The 19,464-nt window shown below is 40.9% G+C and overlaps 2 protein-coding genes and 1 long non-coding RNA gene across 3 annotated transcripts in view; all 3 read right to left on the reverse strand.

The window, feature by feature from the left end:
• The window catches only part of MIF (macrophage migration inhibitory factor), a 10,144-nt gene extending 1,931 nt beyond the window's left edge, over positions 1 to 8,213 (reverse strand). Inside the window, exon 1 of the mRNA XM_026860078.1 lies at positions 8,091 to 8,213. Within this exon, the coding sequence (XP_026715879.1) occupies positions 8,091 to 8,198 (108 nt within the window). The 5' untranslated portion in view covers positions 8,199 to 8,213. The remainder of the gene's footprint in view (positions 1 to 8,090) is intronic.
• On the reverse strand, positions 2,851 to 3,995 carry LOC113486320. Its single transcript, XR_003399571.1, has 2 exons — positions 3,833 to 3,995; positions 2,851 to 3,101 (listed from the first exon to the last, which is right to left on the reverse strand). It is a non-coding gene; the product is annotated as an uncharacterized LOC113486320 (long non-coding RNA).
• A 2,551-nt stretch (positions 8,214 to 10,764) lies between the features above and the next one.
• On the reverse strand, positions 10,765 to 19,336 carry LOC113486084 (solute carrier family 2, facilitated glucose transporter member 11-like). Its single transcript, XM_026859764.1, has 12 exons — positions 19,313 to 19,336; positions 17,427 to 17,525; positions 16,821 to 16,981; positions 15,111 to 15,235; positions 14,725 to 14,854; positions 13,997 to 14,145; positions 13,252 to 13,439; positions 12,994 to 13,104; positions 12,379 to 12,480; positions 12,145 to 12,220; positions 11,304 to 11,431; positions 10,765 to 10,968 (listed from the first exon to the last, which is right to left on the reverse strand). The coding sequence occupies exons 1-12, from the start codon at positions 19,334 to 19,336 to the stop codon at positions 10,765 to 10,767; spliced, it is 1,497 nt and encodes a 498-aa protein (XP_026715565.1).
• Positions 19,337 to 19,464: the final 128 nt, after the last annotated feature.

Raw genomic sequence — 19,464 nt, forward strand, 5'->3', positions numbered from 1 at the left:
AGGGGAGGGGAAGGCCACCCCCCACCTCCGTTGCCCTCGCGGCGGCTTACGGCTGCCCTCCCGCGGCAGCGTCCCGGCCAGAACCGCCCCGCCGAGCCTCGCGTGCCCCGTTCCGCGCAGGGAGCGGGTGGGGAGCGGGTGTTGCAGGTCCCTCCCTGGCCGAGTCCCGCCGCTGGGCAGCTCCGGCATAACCCGGTGTCAGCGCATGTGGTGCGGCCGCCGGCGCGCCCCCGCTGGCTTTTGCAGGATCAGGGCCAAAAGGGGTTTAGAGGCCCCAGCTTGGCAGTTGCAAAAAGGGATATTAGCCCTGGCGCTGAAGGGATTTTTTTTTTTCTCTTGCAAAATAAAGGCACGTTTTTGCGTTTTCTGGGCACATAGCTTTAACAGTGTAAGCAGAAACAGCAGACTTGCTGGCGTGTTAGATATTCTCTAACGTTTTTCAGTCAAATTAAAAGCGATCTGTTACTCCTCTGCACCCTCATTTTCATATTTTTCTATTGGAAAAAGGCAGAAGTGATCTGTATTTGCTTAGAAATGAAACGGTGCATGTCTCTTCAGAGGTGAGAGGCAGCCTGAGATGAGCCTGACGCAGGGCTGTGTGATGCCGTGCACGTAGGCTGCAGAGGGCACAGCTCCCCACCCTGCCGGGCCTTGAAATGACTCATGGGAAGTCTAAAGAGAATCAGGCCCGGAGCCCTCTCCACAGACATTTTACATACAGAAATCGAGCATGTGTTGATTTTTAACAAAGTCCTAGCACTGATGCTGCTAGGAAGCTTAACCGTACACATGTGAACACAACACACAGAGCCCCGACAGAAGAATAAGGGATGGTATTGTATGGGAACGCTGAGAACTGGCACGACTGGAGCATTTAGGTTTCTAGTATTTAACAGTGCTATTAAGAACTAATATTGTCAGCTCCCTACCACTGTGTAGTGCCATTTATTCCTCCCACCTTCCTGCCTCCCAGAGTGGTTGCATGGAGGTGGGGTGAGAATTCTGGCATCACCAGTGAATTTGCTCTGTGGCCTACCAGGCCCAGCGTAGCAGACCCTGGCCCTGCTGCCTCACAATGGAGAGACAGCCACAGTTTCATTCTCCTGTGCCTCCTTGACTAAAGAAGCAGTAGTGTGTACATTTTCCTAGCTTCTAAAGATGCATTTTTAGATGTTAACCAAATACCACTGTACTTGCTCACACCCCTCCCTCAAGTGATTGCTCCATACTTATGCATCTATAATACATTTTCTGGATTAACAGCGTCTGTTTTAAAACACAATTGCCTGTACTTAAAATAACAATGACAAAATGTGTCTAAAAGCAAAAAACTGAAAGGTAAAATGTTTTAAAGAAATATACTAAAGAGCGTTCTAATCATGTGCCAGAGACAGAGGCAAAGAAAGCTTTGCATTCTCTAGTAGATACTGTAAGAGTTGTTAGCAAGTAGAGATGATCTTAATTCTGTTTGTGCCATGAGGTACCTTAGGAACACACATTTCACAGTTTACATGCTCTGAGGATAACAGAAATCATCTAGCATAGAAAGGTTTCGGAAGATATGTGGGGCAGGCTCAAGCCTTTCCTGGAGGCTGACTGGAAATGGCAGGGCTGGGGCATTCACAGGTTGCAGCTGTAACATACCCAGCTTCATCACAGTCAAAACCTGAGCACAGAGCAACTGGACTAGGGAGGAGATCAGAGACTGCTGCTGCTGTGTCTGCCAGAACAGGCAGAGGCAGCGCTCTTTGAGCAGGTAGCTCTATGAAGAAGATAGATTTCTGGAAAAGGGAACTGCCTCCTCATGGAAAACCATGCTGTGTTTAGGGGCTTCACAGCCATTCTCCACAAGCAATTCTGCCAAAAGACTACCTACCTAGTGCCATGACTTCCTTGGGCAGCTCTGCAAGGCACTAAGATATACTGTATTTAGATGCCAAGTAGCACATCACTTCATTGGCTGTGGTGCTTTGATTCGCCTAAGCAGCTTTCGTTTGTTATCTCAGCAAAGCATTTTTGCAGATTGAGGTACAGGCTTGTATTTAAAGACTATGGCTGCAAAGTAAAGCTGTGATAGGAACAAAATGGGATGTTCGTGATGGAGCTCAGAACAGGGGTGTGGTAGGTTTGTTCTTCCAGAAAAGAAAAAAAGTCACAATATGCCTAATTTGAGAGATTCAAGAGACAGATCTGTACCCAATCTTTCTATTTCACTTTGGAAGCAAATGCTCTTATTTGACCCAGGGCTTGAATAAAAAATTTATATGGAAATCTTCCTTTTGTAAGTAATTCATTACTTTGGCCTCTGGGAATGGCTCACTGTGCCTCTGCCTCATTTTGAGCTGTGCTCTAATCTCCACTGTCACTGCAAATTGTTCGATGGATTAAAAGGGGAGGGGCTGAACAGTGAACAGTGGGTTTTTCCACTTAACTCCCTCTGCCTATCCTGAGCCCTGGGAGACTCTTTCAACATGAGTTTTTCTGGTAAGCAGTTAGATGTCCATGCAGTGTTCAGATCTAAGGAGGACCTGGACTGCAATCCATCCCTTTTATTTAAAAGGCAGTCATGTCTTTCCTCTCTTTGAAGGAAGGGCTGTATGCCACATTGACAGCCACATCTATTGACTTAAACATAAGTGTATTTTGAAATCAGGTCAAGACAGCTGTATTTAAATCTGGACAGGCTGTCCAGCATAAACAGGGCAAAGGCATACTCAAATGGAGTGTTCATTTTCACACAAGGCTAAATTGTTTTTAAAAAAGAAAAGCCTCTGTTAAGAGCATTTTGAGAAAGCATCTTCCATCTTAACCACAGGCCTTTCCTATATAACAAAGACAGGTACAATAATGAGACTCCTGCTGTATTTTTACTTTTATTTAAGAAGCAGACAAGCGTTAAACAGCAGCAGGTAGCAGCAAGTATGGAACCACTGCCTTTTGCGTTTGTGCCAGATACTGGTAACATGACTAGAACTGCAGGGCTCAAAACCCAGGGTGAGGGTCCAGGAATAAGCTTTTACCACCCGAGGGCACCTCAAGCAAAGGTGGTGTTGTTCCAGCCCACATTGCCAGCACTGATGTCAAAGAAGCTGACATAGATTCTGAAAGGGAAGACAAACACCATTAGCTGCTGAGAGGAGGGCACTGCAGGCAGGCCAGGGTGTTCTGCAGCAGGACACAACCACGCTGTAGAGTGTTCCCCAGGGCTTTACACTTCTCAGGCCTGCACTGCATCTCAGCAAGTTATGCATTTATTTTTTTGCGAATGCTGGCAGGTAGGTTTGAGTGTTAAATATTCCACATCCCCCACCCACCCTTTTAATGCCTTGTCTACTTGCATTCTGGAGTTCCTGGTATTTTTCTACTTGTTTTAAGGACATCTGAGGATGCTGTTTTATTTAGTAATTTCTGGAACAGATTGGTGTACCTTCAGGATGAGGACTGGAAATGCTTTTATGTAAGTGGATGCTTTTGTAATAAACCTCCACTTGTACCCCACAGGCAGTAGGGAAGTGTTAGTACAAGTTATCAGTTTAGTATCGTCAGGTTATTGTGTCTGTACCTGGGCTTTTGCACATGAGATCTGTGGGTTCAGGCAGTGCCTGAATCACCATCATTTTAACTAAGAGAAATTTTACAGCTTCTGGGCATTGACATTGCCGCTTATGCAATTTCTCCTTTCCTCTTTTTAATTGGAGGGTTGTTCTATTGACTTGGCATTTAGCCTCTTCAAGCAGAAGGTTAATAGAAGAACACCAAAGGACAAGTCTGGGATTAATAGTTTTAACAATCTGTGGAAAGTCATGTCAGAGAAGCTGCTGTATAAGCTCACCTGTCAGATGGTATTTTCAGCTGTTTGTTCAGCAGGTCACAAAGCAATTTGGAATAGACCTTGTTCTCCTGCTCCCCTATCTTTCCAATGCTGTAGAGAAAGCACATAGCACAAGGGTCTGTGGAGCCACCAAAGGACATCAGCTGATCAGGAGAGATCTGTATTGCTAGATACTGTTGAAAGAAGAAGAGAATATTATTTTCCTTTGCCATGTTAGAAAAAGTTTTGAAAGTGCAGGAAGGTATCTGTGTACCTAAACTGCAGTGAAAATAGGTGCAAGCCTATCAGTTATGCTTTTGAAATTCTGAAACTGCACTTCCAGTCTTCCTAAATATTTTTCTGCAAGTCAGAGATGACAAGGTATGAAATACAATCACATTCCCATGACACACCATTTGGGAACAGGCACTGCCATCACAATCCTTTCATCTATACACTTAAAAGTACTAGCAGCACATAAAAAAGCAGTCCCAGGCACTCAGAGATGCTTTTGATCACTTACTAAAATGCAAGTAGTTTCACCCTTGTTCTTAAGTTACTCTGTGGCAAAGATCCTTCCCTGCCTGCTGTCCTGAAACCTTCAATCCCAGTGTGCCCAATTACCTACTGAAAGATGGGTTCTGGATGCTCAGCCCAGGTACACTGTTAGGAGGACCCTGCAGTAACATCTTTACTAGAAATCTGGGGTAGAAAGTTCAGGTGCTCCAAGAGCTCAGTGATCTGCAATACCTCCAGAACCTCCTCGGAGGCACTGGGCTCTCCCGGCCTGTGCAGGAAGGCTGGGTGCTAGTGGCAGTGTGTAACTGCATTGCTGCTGCCTTACGTTCCAGAGAGATTTCACACCTCACTGGCTCCCACTGCAGTCTTCCCTGATGAGGTAAATGTGAGCTGACACAGCAGAGGTCTAAATCAACATCCCCCTCATTAAACAAAATACAGCCTAATCCTACTTTTGTTCTTGGTAGCAGAAAAAAAAAGGAAGAAAGTATCTATGTTAATATTAATGACCAGCCTGCAATTTTCCCTGCTGCTAATACACAGTGTCAGATCCACACATGGAGGAATCCAGGGATCAGTTCCTTTGGCATCCATCTGGCTTCTGTTCTGTTCTTACCCACGTTTATTAGCAGCGCATCATTGGAACTGAGCAGCAATTAACCCTCTTGGTCAAACAAGCTAGCCTGAGTACCAGGAGCTGTCTGGGTAATTAGTCTTGGCCATCATTTATAGCTTGGTTGGGCGCAAGGTGCATCAGGCCACAGCAGTGCATGGTAAGCCACGGAGATCCTGCTGAGGTACCACTTGCTTGGCCCAGTTCTCCCCTGGCTGGACGCTCTGTGCTCTACCAACTGTAGGTACATGTACACCTTGAACATCCACCCTTGAAGCAGATTATTATTATTTTAAAAAAGTCAAGCTGAAGTGTTAATCAACATTCTTAGAGCAGTTCAAAGATGTTTGAAACAGTTTTTCCAGTAGAAAAAACCCTATTTGATTAAAAATAAAAATCAGTATTTTTTCCAAATGGTACCATTTCCTGCGAGAGGAAAGCTCTGCATTCCAGCCCACCCTAATCCTTTCCTTCTTTCTGTGTTATAACTAAGAGACTCTCCCTTTCCTATTGCCTCCTTTGTCACGAAGAGCTTGCATGTCCTCTTCAAAAAAATCTCTTTGTTGTTCCCTGTATATTTCTAAGTCCCATTACATATCCCTTCCACACGGCTGCACAAACCTGTTCCAGCTGCATCCCAGTCCTGGCCTCTAGCTTTATATTCAGGAGCTGTTATGCAAGAACCACCAGCTGACAGCCCCCCTCCCCCCCAAAAGCAAGTACTTGTTTGATAGACTGATTTTTTTTTTTTTTTTTTAATAGGGATAGAACACATCAGTTTTACATAAGAATTTCATTATATTACTGCATGTGTTGGGAAAAAAAATAATATAATCCTACTCCTATTTACAGTTAAGCCTGCTTTCTGGAGATGAGGCTTATACAAGCCTAAAACATGCTTCTGCCTATTCCCCAAGATAACTAACTTCGGTCAAATTTGACAGAGATTGATTTCCTACATGTTTAATGAGACTGATCAATCACATAGAACGCCATTACTGTCCCTAGAGACAGAGGGGCCCCTTTATCAGACATCAAATGGTCTGCCTGGAAGAGACATAGTGGAAAAGCCTGGTTCTACGTCAGTTGGCTTTTTAACTCAGCACCAAATCAATTTGATGACAACATCCAACAACATCCAACTGTCTTTTAAAGTCTACAGCCATCCAACAAATAGAAATATTCTAATTATCAGTGTTGACCTGAGAATCTGATTGGTGAAAGAAGTGTCAGTACTATTTACCATCCCACCACTGGTGAGATCTGTGGCACAAGTCCAATGCCAAGCCTGACTGGAAATCACAGGATCTTTTAAAATTTTCCTCCAAGAATTAGCTGATATTTTGCTGCAAGTGAAGCTGGCTGCTTTCTGCCTTATGTCACTGAGGAAGAAAAAAAAGTTCCTGTCTCTTCCATAACAGCTTACCTCTTTAGCCTGCTCTCTTAGAGGAGCCAGTGCCTACTGATCCTTGCATTATCTTATTTCTTTAGCATTTTCCATTGGTGCATCTCTAACCTGCCTCCCTCTTTCTCAAAGTAAAAGGCCTGAGACTGGATGGAGTACTACACCTGAGGCTTACTTCTGCCTCGTGGCCAACAGAAGGGAACCGCCCCTGCTCCCAAGCATTGTCTTAATTCATATTTATGTAACCCATAATAGTTCCCTAAATCCTTTCCTCTTTAATGAATTGTTATTTGTCTTCTGTGCAGTTTGGCTTATTAATCAGCTATTGAAGGAAAGCTTCTTGACTTGAGAACATATCTCTTACTATGTTCTTGAATTCTTACTGTCTCCTGTGCATACAAGCTATGGCCACCTGCACATCTTGCTCCACTGAGCCATCATGGGAAGCACTGACTAGATCTGATCACAAGACACTACTGTGGGACTGTTTAAAATGATCCTGATTTTGACAAAACCAGGCCAGCTGCTCACAGTTTTCTTACCATTTTTAAGACATACCAAAGTTTGTCCTAATATTTTCAGTTATCCTATTTGGTTTTTAATTTTGGGTCCATTTTCCCCCTTCTTAGGGCACTTCCACCTCTGGCAGTTACCAAACAATTGCTAGGGGGTTCAGAGATTTCTGTGGCCATCTGAAGCAGTCAGATGCCCATTTCAGAGCACTTTGTTTCCATGAAGAGCAAAGATCTACTCAAGAGCTTCAGGCGTCCCAGTGGGCAGAGAAAGGTTTACCAGGGAGCCCTCACAATCCTTTTTGTAGGCACCAGAACTTTGTTCTTTCTAGGGTTTCAAAGTATCACTACCCAAGGAAAATAAGAAATATTTTCTGAAAACACTCATTTTCTAGTGAATATGTAGGAGTACTTCATCAAGCTGCTACAGATCTACAGCCAATTCATTTAAGTTACTGCTGCTGCAGCAGCTGAGGAGTAGCTCATGTTGTAAAGCTTGTAGCTCTCTAGACCAGCTTTCACTTTGTTTTTCATATTCATCAACAGTCTTCAGTAAGCAACTGATACAGTGACTAGTGACCTCTCAGGATTAAGTAAGAAAATAAAAACTTTACAAGACCCTTAACGACAGTATTTCAGCACTCCACCTCAGTAGCTTATTGCCATAGGTTTTGGCAGGTAAAAATCCCTCAGCTTGGTAATGAAACCAGCAGACAGAATTTACTCTGGTGTTTTGACTACAAGCAGCAGGATATCACGTGGGTATTTTTGCTAGATGTCCAAGCAAGCTGAATACCTTATTTTCTTTCTTCTGCTGTAACCACTAGGCTACAGGCAATTTGGTAGCATGTAACAAACAGACTGAGCAGGACTCTGCAAGGAAGTTAAGAGGATGAGGTTTCAGTCAGCTAGATTCTTGAGATGTTCAGAGATACCTGCATATACATACTCACCACATATCCCATGTCTTGACCTACACGAAATGCCATCATATACAAAGCTATTTTTTAAATATTTCAAGTGTTTTAAGACCTCAGAGCTAAGTTACAGCAAACAAGTATTTGACATTTGTGCAGAGAGAGGACAAAATCGGTAAGTCATTAGGTATATTAATTTATAGAGGCTATCACTGTTAAATAGCTCATTGCATAGGTACAGCTGACTAAATAAAAAAAACATTTGAGGTACAGCTGACTAAATAAAAAAAACCATTTGAGCATCTGGACTTACCTGTGCTGGCTTGCCCATTGCTTTTGATAACTGTTGGGTAAGGTCTCCCGTGAAAGACTTGGGAACTTTATCCTTGCTTATGTTTGTATTAACAATGAATTTAGGCATCTTTGGATTGTAAGCGAGTTTTCATCCAGATCACCTTGTTCACACCTTTGCTTCTAACGCACCTGCAAGACAGTTTACCCCACTGTACTACTAAGCGCCTCAGAAGCCTTTAAATAGTCAGTGGTACCTTCCTCAGGTGTGCCTGGAGGGGAGAGAGTGCCTTGGGAGAGGCGAGGCTGCATGTGCCGTCTGCAGGCTGCTAAAGCAGATAGTCAACACAGCTTCCCTAGCGGGGAGAGGGGGCTTTTTGCGCTCTGGAAATCAAAGCATCCAAAATTAAACTTCATATTTGGTTACGACCTGATCATGAAAACCAGTGAAAAGCAAGTGTTTCAGGGACTGCTTAAGAGTGGGAGAGTTATAATGTGCTGCTTTATGTAAGTCTCATATTTAAAAAAATTAGATGGATGCCTCAACCGTGAGGTCTGGGACTCTTTCTGTGGAATAGGCCATTAGAGAAAAACCTCAGTAGCACATGTTGTGGAGACCTTCCCTGAACTGTGTCTAAGTCATGACAAAAATGCCTTAAAATCAGAGTCTTGATTTTTCCACTGTGGCAAGGGCTGGGTTCTAAGTACTCAGGGGCGGCTTGTTTTCAACTTGCTCCTTTGTTGTGCAAATAGTCCCATAACAGTCAACAGGAGCTCTTGGAGATAGGAAATCCACAGGCTTTTTGAAATGAAAGGGTTTTATCCAGAGCTGAGTATGTGGCAGAGTTGAGATCAGTTCTCTTTGCTGCCTAGTAGGGTCTTACAAGAGAAGTGATTTAGAGAGATCATATGGCATTTGGTAGGGAGTGTTTGCGGTGAGATGGGGGGGGGAAGCAGGTTGGAAATGCTGATGGGGATAAAATAAATGGTTTCTTAATCTCTCCATGTTAAAGGTGATGGGTGTGTTTATGCCCACTATTTTCTGTGATTTAAGGGGTTTCTATAATCTCAGTTCTTCAGCCTGTGGAAAAGAAGGAGAGCTTTCCATAGCTTGCCCTAAATCCTTGTACTTCAACAGCGTAATTAAAACAAATACTTTTTAAATGGTGATAACCTCTGAACGAACATGCTTAAGTTGCTTGTGTGGTGTATGTTGATTTCAAGTCAGTTCTTCCCTGTAGCATCCTTGCTGTAAAAAGCCAAGAAATAAAAAAGTCAGGAGATGAATTGCTATATGCAAGCATTAATCTACAGCCCATGTTAGTGGATTGTGTCTCCTGTAGCTGAAGCATTCTGAAAATAATAAAGATCCTGAAAAATAATCCAGAAATAAAGTCCGTTTGTACAAACAGAATTTTCAGGGCATGTTTCCTATATCAAAACATTAAAACCAAACACAGGTGACAGCTCCATCTGTAAGGAGAGGAACTGCTTATTGCTGATGAATCTTCTTCAGTGATTAGCTAGAAGCAGGCAGCATGATCCAAAGCATTTAGTTACAAATCATACTATAGTTGTTAGTGATCACTTGGAAAATCTTAGACCCTATTTCCAATGAACGTCACAACCTATTTTTTCTGCTGGGTACAATAATCACTCGTTATTTGCAGCTTGCTTACATAACAAGAAAAACATTTCCAAAACAAACTCTTCTCTGAAAACATCTGATGTAATTCCCAGAAGCTGATGTACCAGGTTGGAAATCAGATCCTTAGACACCACAGATGCTCTTGGGAGTGTGCTTTATTTTATAGGAGCCATTTCACTACTTTTGCATGCAATGATATCTCTGTTTGGCAGGTCCATCTCCCTGCCTAGGGTTACTAGGATGTTCTCCACTGAGATTTTCATGACACCTCCAGAAGGACTGTTGCACACTACAATTTCACTTTCAGTATTTTTTTTTATTAGCATGGTTGGAACCCTTTTTCCTAATTTACTGTGCTAAGTTTTGAATCCCTATCTGCTCTGATCACCCTAAACCACATAGACTTCTGCGTTTCCCCATCGTCATGACAGGTGATCATTTAGCCTTCTTAATCAATTCTTCCTTCCCTTGGTTTGTCTTCTTAAATTATGTCACTTGTTCCTTCATATTTTTTATACTCTTCTCTGAACTATTTGTCAGCAGTTTGCTGATTCTGAGGTGCTTAGAACTAGTGAGGTCTCATTTAGGAAAGCTCAGTAATGAACTGTTCAGGTACCTGTAGCGTTGGACAGGACTCCTGGGAACAAGAGACCAACTGAGGCCCAGAGTGGTAGGTCCAGGGCTGTGAGTAGAGTCTGTATGTACTTTCTTGTAGCAAGATTTGGGCCCTATAAACTGTTAACAAAATGTTTTTAAAACTTCATAAGGTAGACTAACATAAAATTGGGGTTTTTTAATTAGAAAAAGTCTCATTATATCCAGTAGATCTTAAAACCGAGTGATGAAATTTCCTGTGAAAATATTTTGATAACAGCAAGAAATAAAACTCTAGCATAATGAATTTCATATCTATATTAAAAAAAAAAAAAAAGAAAAAAGGAATAAGAGACAGAAGAGCTTGCAGTCTGTTTTTAATGTTTCCTGTTCAGTTCTATTGCAACACTGTTTCCTGTCTTTTCTAAGACATGCAAATTTCTCCTCTGGACATTCAGAGTTTGGTGCAGAACTGTTCCTTAGGAAAGTTATTTTCAGTGACTGAGGTTTCTTTTTTTCCAAAATTTAGCTTGTTGAACTCTGCTTTTATTTCCATGATTGACTTTCCCTTGGTCTCAGGGAGATACAGGTAGATGAATATTGCTGATAAAGCAAGGATTCCCAAAAAGATAAGGAAGCAGAAGGGTCCAAGATTATCCTGCAAGCAGAAATGGGAGACACTGTAAGGAAAATAAAAATCTCACTTCTATTTCCCTGCCCTTGGGTGCAAGTCTGTAACTTAGTAATAAAAATTTACTGGTATGCTCAATACCAAACCAGGACGAGTATCAAACTAGGAGTTTCCACTGGCTATGTTTGACCTGAGTCCAATTGCTGCTCCTCTGACAGGCCTGGGGGATTCCTGAGCAGGTTAGTATTTGGACAGAGCTCTAAACTTTGCATGTCATTGCAATTTATTGCTATTATTTTGCTCCCTGTCATCATTCAGAAGTGGATTAGCCTGGAGGGAGGGATCCAGTTAGAGTCACTTACAACAATCAGTGGAAAAATCATCCCAAGTACAAACAGTCCCATCCAGTTGATGCAGCCAACAATCAGAAAGGCTGATGGTCTGAATGACTGGCTGAAGATTTCAACCATGATGGATATAGTGGTTCCAGCTGAAAAAGAAAAACAAAACATAAACTAGGTATATGTGTTTCCTTAGTTCCTCAGTGCACCTTTGTTCTGCTGAAGATCCTTACAATGGCAGTGATAGAAAATGTCGGATAGGCAGAATAGGTGGCCTGCCGGTAGGTGGCCTCTGCTATGTGGGTGAAAGACCTTGATTCCAGAAAAGGGACCACAGCTGTTAATTTCAGAACTTCAGCTGTTAGTTTAGGTTTCTCTCCTACATACTGGAATCCTTTTCCTGGTGCCAGCGGATCTATGCAGTTCCATATTGAACTGGTAGCCATTATTAGTGCAGTAATTTGTAAAACTGACCCCTTTTGGCTCCTGTGGACAGTTCCATCTGAAGCATGTTGGTAGGCATAAAGCTTAATTTGCTAAGTTAATAAAAAGTATGATTACTGTGATGTACCTGGCAATGCCTAGAACCCTGGTTTTAGCTGAGTACTTAAAAAATTGTGAAATCTCTATCTCAGACCCTTTGGAGAAGATGATACCATGTTTTAAATTATTTAGATCTGTGATCAGCAATAAAATTTGAGGTGTCTATCCTTTTCCTGTCGCCTGGTTGTACATATCTGCCACTCTGTCCGTAATTTCTAGAATTTTGTACCCTGGGACTAGAGTGTTCTTCCTCTGTCAGCTGTGTCACCAACCAATACGATACAAAATATCTTCTCAGCATTGCCACTGATATACTCACATGGTCCAATTCCATAGAAGACAACGAATAGGAAGATCAAGATAACACTGAAGTAGTGCATCCAGAAAAACTGATGCTAGAAGTGAGAAACCAGTGATATCAAACTGTTAGATACATGACAGAATAGCTCTGTATTCTCTGCCACCAACTCAAGTTTTTGTACATATGCTGTGAGGCAAGATGAGAAAGGTGGGCTGATGCTGGGTAAGTAGCCAGAAGGCTGGTCCTCTTTACCTGCAGTGACAGGGTCATGGTAAGGAGTGCTAGCACGGAACACATCAGCGTGTATCCTCCCCACAGCAGCACCTTCCTCCCAAATCGGTCTATAAGGGTGCTCTGAAAAGCAGGAAACACTGGTCATAAATCCCAGTTCTCAAATGAAATAATTCCTCCCCTATCCATGTATTCTTTGCAGAAGACTTATCTGAATAATAACCAGAAATCAATGTCATTTGAGAATCTCTTAATTCCTAGCGAATTTTATTAGCTTCTTGAAAGCTAATTCATTATTAATTAAACTGTGTTTATTAGTCAATCCTAGGCTGTTATTAGACAGTTCTTCCCTTTCTTACTTGCCTGTATATATTGAATTTTGCACACACACATACACACACATCTAATCCAGAACTTCAGAAAACTATTTTACAGAATAAAGATGAGTCTAAAGACATACAGTCATGCAATAATTTGGGAAAAGAGCTGCCGTTCATCCTGCATGTGGTTTTGCAGAAGCAGAAAGATGTGTCTTAGGTTATACAAATTTTCCCCAAGCCTAGTTATAAGTAAGGAAAAGTACAATTGTTGAGCACATTAAATTTTCCCTTCAAACCCAAGTCTGAAAAGACTTACACACAGTATAGAGGATAAGCATTCACACAACCCAACTCCCAAGGACACGTATGGGATGAGGTATTCTTCAAACTTGGCTGTGTGGAATACTTCAAACGAATAGAAGTATATCTGAAAAATGCAGAGAGGAAATGCACCCGTGAAAAAAGTGCTGCAATTGTGCTGTATTTCTAAGTTGGTGTAATAACATGAACTTAGAGGGGTTTGTAACGCTGAATAGAGTTGTCTCTTGTTCTGGGTATAAAGAGAGCACTCAACTGCATTGATTCCACAGAGCTGCAAGGTGGTCATGACAGTCATCAAAATGTAAAGTTGCCAGCGCAAAGATCGCTCTTTTATTAATTCAAGGACACGCAAGGTTTTTGTGCTTGTCATTGCAACCTTCTCCTTCATAATGTCATCAATTTCTGCTTGATGGTCTCCTTCTCCCCAGAGCTTCCTGATGGCTGTTGGGGAGAAAGAGGGGAGTGGATTATTCTACCAGTATAGCTCCATCACAGGTGGTTACGTTAAACCCCTTAGTCTGCCTGTCCATTGGCATGGGTGGTGGTGTTTGTCTGCTTCTGTCACCTGGTTGGGTCTGGGCCAGCAGGCAAATTGAAGAATTTTGTCTTCAGTTGTCAGTATAGCGTAACTTTCTGATGTGGAGTTGACTTCATAATAAACAAAAGTAAACATTTAAGTCATCTTATTTAATAAAAAATGAACTGCCTAAACCATCTTTTTTAAATAAATAAAGTAATGCCTACCAAAGTGGGAAATGGTAGGCATGCTAATATGTATCTGTCTTTCTTAACTGATTAAATTAGATGGAGTGAGGCCCCACGCTAACACAGATGAATTACCATAGGTACTTCAGCTGTTTTGTTTAGAACTGACTCTGCTATTACTCTGTAGCACTGCACTGTGCTGCACTGCTGTGCCCTGCTTCTTGTCTTCTACAGAGGTTGTCACTCTAACATGTCAAATGAAGTGAAGTAAGTGAGGAAAGCAGACACTCTACCTTTCCTGCAGGCTTCCTCATTACCCTTCTGTATCAGGAGGTAGGATGGTGAATCAGGGAAAAATGGGAGGGTAACCAGTTGAACCAATGCTGAAAGTCCACTAGATGCTAACAACCATGGCCACAAAGCTTCGCTTCCTAAAATCTCCCTGGAAAGTGTATGTGAAACAAAATTATGCTGAAATAATGGAATGAATGTTCAGGAAGTTTTTCTGAGTGACGAAGATCACTCAAAATTCCATTCAAGGGTGCAGTGGAGTAAAAACCTGAATTGATAATTTGGCAAATTTCACAAATTTGGTTCTTTGTATTTCTGACAATTTTAAAGGAATTATTTGGCATTTTTAAGAACTTTCTAAATATCATTAGGATCCAATAAAGTGTCTAGAGAGCTGATGAGACTCATTTGACCACTGTTTGACCACAGGTTCAAAACGTCTTGCTAAGACTTTTTACGTAAATATAGTAAATTTTTAAGGGGAAGTCACCTAGTAGGAAGGGTGTGGAAATAAGAAGAATCAGATTATGACTAGTTAATTTTCTGTCTCCTATATTTATAACTATATGTTTGCCTCAAATATGGTCAAAACTTTTCTTCTGACATAAGCTAAAGGCTGTTTTGGGGAAGATGAGAGGGTTTCTCAGTCACTGACTGCGTGAGAGGGTAAGGTTATAGAAAAAATTCTACTACTTTTAGCATAACCTGATAGAAAGATTGAAGTATTTACCGTAGTCCAATAACCTGTCCTGTGAGTTTTCCCAGTGTCAGAAAAACAGCAACTGTGGAGTTGGTAAATCCACGCAGCTTCTTGGGTGAAATCTCTCCTACATACTGAGGATGTATATTGAGAGAAAAACCTTTAAGATAGAAGAGGATAAATGACTGTTAAAATATTTAGCAAAGCTTAACTTTCTTACTCCATCCTCTCTTACATTGTTTCCATTCACTCTGGTATTTGGATTACATTTTCCTGCAAAAGGGCTGATGTCTTTCACTTTTATTAAATGCCTAGTATATTTGCTTTTAAAATCATTCTCCAAGAATGGCAATACCTGTAGAGACAATCCTGGTACAGCAAGGATGCTTGCGCTCCACAACGGCATGAGCACATACCTGTACCAATGCCATAGAGAAAGCGTCCGATCAGAATCATCTCGAAGGATTTGGCTGTTTTACTGAAGGCCATGAAAAGTGCAGCTACCAGCATGATCAGGTTGGTGCACATTTGGCACTTTTTTCTGAAAGAAAAGAAAAAAAGGCAAGCTCATAAGAATTTACTGTGAAATGAAAACCTCTTGTACTTTTTTGACTAATCTTGTTGTGACAGCAAGCATAGTACAGCCGTTCCTGCTGTTTTGAGGAATGGCTGAAATAATTTTAACTTTGGATAGTCAAAGTGACTCTTTAAAATTTTAGGATCCTTTAGATTTGAATTCATTAATGTTTTTTAGCTTAGAATTTAAACAGTTGGAACACTTCATCAGCATTTCCACAGTACGGGTGGGGAAAGAGATCAAAGAACTGACCCAGCTTGTCACCAAGATTTTTAGATAGCTAGAACTCCTCATAAAATGACAGGTTGTTCCCCAGAAATAGTCTGAGTCCGTGGCTCCCATTGGCTCATATTAAAGACACACTTGGCTAAATCGATGTGATCTGAGATGGCAGAGAGTTTTTAGAGGCATATTTCAAAAGACACTCTGTGTGAATCATGGGCTGGTATGTTCATAACCCTGATGTCTCAGGCTCAGATTAAAGCCTTTTGCGCTCAGTTGTTTTGCCGTGATGCTTGCTAAATAAGAGTCCTCTTGCACACATTAAGGATTCACAGAGATCCTGTGTTTAGAAGACTGTGATTCAGCAATTAGTTTATCATGTGTTAAATAACCCATGGGAGAAGTGCATGATCTTGTTTCCAGTCTTTGGAGACCCTCAGAGTGTGGGATGAGGCAGTGTCCCACAAGAAATTTCTTGGGGGCACTTACCTGATAGGAAAGAACACAATTGCAGGCAGGCTAAGATGGTTTGTTGAGACCCATATGAGGGGCCTCTGGATCAGTGGGTTGTGGAGCAGATCTTTAAGTGGGTCACACCAAGTAGATATGTTTGCCAATTTCTCTGCAAATGAAATTAGTGGTGTTACACACAAGGCACTGAGAACAGACCAGACTGGTGAGGAATCCTTCCTCCATCCAGTGGGAAAGATAGTTTGGAACTGACTTTCAGTAAAATGGATTGCCAAGAACAGAGATGTCTCTTGGAGAATTGGTTTTGGCATTTTTTGTATCTTTATAGCATAGATACCCACAATATTTTTTTCTATTGTCTTCACATTTTCATTAGATGAGATCTGAATATTTAATATAATGTCATCACCCCAAAATGAGTGTATTTAAACGGCAATCTGGCTCTTCTTTGACACTTAAGGATGTTTTCCACACAGTGATTTCCATTTGGTTAGAGTAACTGCATATAATGTGTTACAAGACACACAACTCCTTTTTGGGGGTTTGTAAAGCCTGGGAGATCTTTATGAGAGTCATAGGGGATCTTGAAGACAACATGAGGCAGGTACACTACCCTGCTACTCCCAGGGGCACTGATCCGATGATGCGATGACGAATGCAGCTTTTACAGAAACACAGTTCATGGGGGAGGGCAGATAAACAAGGTAGAAGACTGCTTGCTACTTGAAAGAGGTGGAAGTGCTAGCAAGCCAAATCAGTTGGCATCAATCAGACTGCTTCAACCAAAAAGTTTATTTCTTCAACTTGGTATTTACTTGTATTTTCTGACTATTGAGCTGTTACAAGAAACACTTACTTCCTGTATTTTGTAGTCAGGTAGCCACAGCAGAGGCTCCCCAGGAATCCTCCTATCCCATAAACAGACACAATGAAGGACCACAACAGCATGATTGTCTCAGGGTGGAGAGGAGACCCATGTCGCTCTATCCAGGTTTCATTAATAAACTTCCTGATGTGCTGAAAACAAAAATGAGATTTGACTGTACAGTGGATACAAGATCTCTTCATATTATTTGGCTCTGGTAGTTCGGATCTAGCCTGTGGTTCTAATATTAGACTTATTTTGAGACTAACTTTCTTAGTAAAATGAGTTGGTTGAGCTCAGATTGCAAAATCTCCAAGTTTGTTTCAGTCAGTAAGCTTCCTAGGAAGCATGCTAAAAGCACATTTCTTGCCTCGCTGTGGAGGCTTGTATACTGTGTAGTAAGAACTTATTTAAAATAGAAAATGCCATCCTGTTCTTTAAAGGAGAAAAAGTTCTCTACCTATTTGTTGTTACTGTTAGACAGAGAAAAGTCATAGATGTATCAGCTGAATGCTCAGTAAATTTGAGATTTGTGGGAGAATGGAGAGCTCAGGGTCTCCATTTTGTATTTTCAACCACAGGGAGATGGCTCCTTACCACAGAAGGATAGTTGATGACAGAAATGTGGAATCCATATGGGAAACTACCACCAATTCCCAACACTAAGATCATTTGAAATAGTCCCCGGAACTGAACCTGCAAAACAAAAATAAAATGCTCCATCAGCTTCTCATTAGTCTAGACCTGTGCAGGGCCAGAGTCTTCGTAGAATATTTGTCCTTCCCTTTTGTCCACTTCAAATCCTCTTGAATTTAAACATTTTTCCAAAATCCCCCTAACCTACCGTTAAAGTGCAATCATCAGCCATGGTGCCATAGCAAGCCTGTGTGCTAGTGTAAGAGTGATAATCCACTACTTTGCTTGCAATAAGAAAAAGGATTTTTAAAAGATGTTCCAGATAGTTACAGCTATTTTTGCATCAAGTTAAAATTTTTCCTGACTTTGATTTGGGATTTCATTTCTCCCTTCTCAATATTTTATTTTTTTCTACTTATTTAACCATGAAAGTATGTGCTTGCATATTGAATGGCTTGGCATCTTCCAGGCTAGGGAAGATACTGACCATCTATAATTCCCCTGATCAAAGATTATGGACTGAAATACTCTGGCTGCTTTGATGAATGAAATAATTTTAACTGTAAATAAGGAAAAAACATAATATGTAACTATTTAGACCTTTATGAGGTATGTGTCCCCACTGGTCATCCATCCAGTTTCCAAGTGCCTGCAAGGCTAAATGAAGTTATCCTCAAACAGCTTAGACTGTACCTAGCAAACCAAACCTAGAACAATTGTGATTTTAGCCCCATCAGGATCTGTGCAGGGTCCTTTGGGTTTTACTGCCTCTCACTTTTTATTTGTCACATCACAGACCAGGACAGTAACATCATCTCTGTATAGAGGACACTGTGTTCTTTTCCTGTCATGTATGAACTTCATAAGCTCACAATTTTTTGTAGATCAGTGCCTGGATGAAGAAAAGCTGCTAGAAAATGCAATCAGGCAGGAACAAAGTAATGCAAAGATGAATAATGATGTACTGAGAGATACTTAAAAGAACATCCGTATTTATGGTTCTTAGGTCCATCTTTTGAGTATTTGTTACTTAATTAGTCCACAGCTGGATTTCCCAAGTTATCACATGACAGGAACCAAGAAGCTATAGACCAGAAGGCTCTAAATTACCTTACAAATCCTGTCTCAGATTCAATAGATTTTCTAATTAGCAAAAGTATTCAAACAAATTAAGATCTCACTCTCTTACTCTTCCTTTTTTTTTTTTTAATAGACTTACAAATTAACTATTTTAATACTTAAAAAGTAAAGCAAAATACATTCTTGCTGGCAATTGAGAAATAGAGCAAGAAATACTTATGACTTCTTCCCTGTTTAAGACTATAGAAACTCTTGATGGATGATATTAATTTTCTTTGGATGAAATGAGGAAAGTCACTTATTTTAAAGCTTATGTCATGATTTCTTAGACTTTTACAGTACAGTTAATGTATTCATTACTTTGGGAAGTAATTGGAGTGCTCTAACATTTAGTATTGTTTTCAGTAATTCAGAAGACAAAAGTAAAGTAGCATTGTCAGTGGTGGAACTGCCAGGACTTTTATTTTATTTTATTTTATTTTATTTTATTTTATTTTATTTTATTTTATTTTATTTTATTTTATTTTATTTTATTTTATTTTATTTTATTTTATTTTATTTTATATCTTGTTGCATGGAAAAGACCATGCAACATGATTTTCATGGTCCCAAGCCCCACTGTTCTTGGTGGTGTTTAAACACAGAAGAGAAAGATTGTCTCTGTACCAAAAGAACTTGGAATCTTTAAGGAATCTGGATCTTCAGTATTAGGTTAGCTTTGTCTTTTATAAGTCATAGCCCTGAGAAAAAAGTGACCAGATACTTACCAGGTCAGAGAAGAAAGTAGCCATCTCCTATGAAAGAGCTGATTCCTGTTGCTTCCTGGCCAGGACCTGCCAAAAGAACCAAATGCCTGCATTATGCAATAGCAGTATCAGTGAACTAGTCCCATGTTATGGAAGTTAAATTTTACTTCAAT

This window comes from Athene cunicularia (assembly GCF_003259725.1).
Source record: "Athene cunicularia isolate RWA chromosome 15 unlocalized genomic scaffold, athCun1 chr15_part1, whole genome shotgun sequence".
Taxonomy (NCBI): domain Eukaryota; kingdom Metazoa; phylum Chordata; class Aves; order Strigiformes; family Strigidae; genus Athene; species Athene cunicularia.

Bases quoted from the DNA above. Each gene is read 5' to 3' on its own strand.
- LOC113486084 (XM_026859764.1), bottom strand. From the start codon at position 19,336: ATGGCTACTTTCTTCTCTGACCTG. The intron at 14,855-15,110 runs GTATGTGCTCAT...TCTATCTTAAAG, and splicing joins TCTCTATGGCATTGGTACAG to GTTTTTCTCTCAATATACAT. The intron at 10,969-11,303 runs GTAAGTGACTCT...TTCTGCTTGCAG, and splicing joins TGATTTTTCCACTGATTGTT to GATAATCTTGGACCCTTCTG.